Source organism: Trypanosoma conorhini (assembly GCF_003719485.1).
Source record: "Trypanosoma conorhini strain 025E chromosome Unknown Tco_14.4_contig_01256, whole genome shotgun sequence".
In the NCBI taxonomy this organism is placed as follows: Eukaryota; Euglenozoa; class Kinetoplastea; order Trypanosomatida; family Trypanosomatidae; genus Trypanosoma; species Trypanosoma conorhini.
This window is the reverse complement of record NW_021705356.1, coordinates 1-2923: the sequence shown is the minus strand read 5'-3', so window position 1 is coordinate 2923 and position 2923 is coordinate 1. Positions and strand designations below refer to the sequence as shown.

Below are 2923 nucleotides of genomic sequence, written 5' to 3'. Positions count from 1 at the left end.
CGCACTTCTTTTTTTTTCCCCGGTCTTTGGTTCCAATGACCCTCTTGATGCATCCATGTCGCCGCCTGGGAGGGGCGTCAGACTCTCTTCCCGTGGCAAGGCCCAAGCAGGTCCTCATGAGTGGGGGAAGCGGAGGTCGGGTGCACTGCCTGGCCGCGCATGTGTGCCTTGCTGCGCGGCCAGGCGGAGAAAACCCCCCTGGGCCAACAAACAGCGGTGGTGCTGGCACGTTGGACGGGAGCAGCGCCCCGGGCCCCAGGGCGGGATAACATGAGTCCCCATAAAGGAGGATGAGGGAAAGAGGGAGTAGGAGAAGAAGAAAAAACACGATCGTTCGCAGGAAATCAATAACTGACAAGGGATTGGGCGAATAACGTTTTCAAAATAAAACAAAGATGGAGTGAGAGCGAGGGAAAAAGAAAATAAGACAGCCGTCCTTGAGCGACGAGGAAAATGAATACGTTGCCGTTCTTTGCCTCGTCCCGTTTTTCTTTCACGTTCTCAACTGCTGAAAGCTGAGGAAAAACCTACAAAAGAAGCAATGTATTGTGTCGACTGCTCCCTGCGTACTTGCCCTCTTTCCTCGTGTATTATCTCGGTGGCATTGTTCAGGTAAAAAAGGGAAACAAAGACACGAAAAAAAGAGGCAGCTTCAACATCCCTCGCGTACCAACAAACTCAAACAATAAAATCAAACCAAGAAAGAATTTAAGGAGTTCACTGAGTAGTATATTCTGCAGTTGAGGTACACATGATTCCACAGCAACAAAGCTTTGACAGTACATCCGATCCCGTCGTGGGTGTGAGCCGGCACCTCGCGAAACGTTCGGATGGGACGCTTTGCATGGTGGTGGTTGACCCTGCTACCCGAAAGCTTTTGATCCCCTGCAACTGCATATACCCCACCCGGGCGCAGCAGCGTGCCACAATTCCAAGCCTGTGCCAGTTGTTCCTTCAAGGTCGGTGTCGTCAAGGCCCGCAGTGCCACCAGGTTCACGCGAGCGTGGATGCGGTTGTGGCACTGCGAAGTCAAGTGGGAAGTCTTCCGTGGTGTTGCACTCTGCACGGAGACAGAGACCACGCTAATGCGATGAATGAGCGCTCATGGCTTTCAAAGGTGGTGCTGTACATCCCTGAAGTTAGCTTTGAGGGTGGTTATGTTCCGCTGAGGCGTCTCAGTTACACTCCTTCTCTACGACGTATACTGAAGGAGAGACCGGATCGTTTGATGCCAGAAGTTGATGAAAAAGACATTGGCGACAAAGCTGGTGCGCGAGGTGAAGGATCTCGTTTGGTGCTAGATGCAAGTGACCAACCTATATGCCGTCTGCACATTTTTGACCGATGCCGATATGCGGACGACTGCAGATTTTTGCACTTGTGCAAGGAAATAACAAATTCCTACTTCACTTCTCAGGACGCTGGGAACGCCAAACCAGCTTCCCGGGGTCAGCAAAATACATCTGTATTTACTTCCGTGTCGCGGCAGCAGAAGCTTCGAGGGTATCCGCTGCAATACTCAGCAAATGAATCTGTGCCGAGCAATGCACCTTCTCAGGTCTGGTCATTTACCTGCCAGAACACGTGGGATGTGTCTGCGGCTTCATCCTGGCCCATGTATCCCGCACCTGAATTGGCAGAAGTCACAGCTGCAAGAGGAGGAGCAAGGGCCGCGATGATGGTCCAGCAAGTACCACCACCAAGTCCCACCCCAGTGACGCCAAATGGAAGTTTCTGTGCACCAACTGTGGAGGGCAGTGTGCAGGGTTTGTCGTTTCCAGAGAATGCCTACATGAACGGATCATACACTTTAGAGCCAACGTTACTGGTCGCAAAGACGCCCCCGTGTGCAAATGCGCATAGAGCATCGTCGAGTATCAAAGTTTCATTAAGTTTGCTTGAAAGTGACGGTGAAATGGACGCCGATCGCCCAGCTTGGGACGAAGATTCCCCGTCGTCGTCACCAGACGGTGTTTCGGGGCTTCCTGCAGTTACAGGTGGAACTGCCTCGAAGCGCCATTGGCAGCACAACCCATACCGTGCCGCATCACTTTTTACCTGAGGACCCACAGATAAGTTGCTCCTTTTTGCGTTTCTGTGTTTTGGGGGGTCTTCTTTCTCTTTTCTTCCTTTTCGTACTCCACTTCCATTTGTTTTTGCTTGTTTCTTCGTAAATTATATCAGAAAGTACACACGGGAAAAAAAAAAGAAATAATCAAAAAAAAGACTGGACTTCTATGGTCCGCCTATTCCATTTTACTTCCTAGTTGCCTGATGTTGTACACTTTCGCGGGCGAAGGAAGTCGGCTTTTATTCTCGATATTGTTGATGGTGTCTGACTGTATTTTGGGGGTTATTTTGTTTTCGGTTTTTGTTGTTGTTGTTGTTGTTTTTTGCTGATTTTCGACATTTTCCCCCCGTTTTGCCCCCCTAGCTTCGGGTGGCACCCAGGACGCTCATGTTCTCACAACCCACCCACTTCCCCCCTTGGGAAAGGGACCTTTTCGAAGGAGGGGGTGGTAGAAAAGCGGGGCACTTCAGCTGGTCGGTTTTTATTGTTGTTGAAATTGACTGGGCGTGCGCGCGTATGTGCGAGTTGGGGGAGTGGGGCGAGTTTGATCTGCGGGGTTTCTGTGTGTGTGTGTGTGTGTAAATATGTATATTCATTGTGATATACCAGTCCGTAATTCGTGTCTCTTGTTTTTTTGTTTTCTTTTTTCTCACGGTTGCCGTTCACACGCCTCGATGAAACCCCAACACAAATTTGTTCCCTGTCCGCCGACTTGCACACGCACACACAATTGGAGTTGCGGTGGAGGGCGAATGACGCCGCGGGAGAGGGAAAGAAAAAGGAGTGAGTAACTGGCATGGGGCCGAGTTACGAGTGGGAAGAAACCACGTATATTATTATTTATTGCTGGGA

General features: G+C 50.4%; 1 protein-coding gene across 1 annotated transcript, besides 3 other annotated features; it reads left to right on the top strand.

The window, feature by feature from the left end:
• Positions 1-751: 751 nt before the first annotated feature.
• Tco025E_09738 (uncharacterized protein) lies at positions 752-2062 on the top strand (the record flags this gene model as incomplete). The annotated part of the gene is made up of 1 exon (XM_029376547.1): positions 752-2062. The coding sequence occupies one exon, from the start codon at positions 752-754 to the stop codon at positions 2060-2062; it is 1311 nt and encodes a 436-aa protein (XP_029223330.1).
• Positions 2063-2198: 136 nt separating this feature from the next.
• Positions 2199-2225: a microsatellite.
• Positions 2226-2322: 97 nt separating this feature from the next.
• Positions 2323-2394: a microsatellite.
• Positions 2395-2632: 238 nt separating this feature from the next.
• Positions 2633-2651: a microsatellite.
• Between the last annotated feature and the right edge of the window lie 272 nt (positions 2652-2923).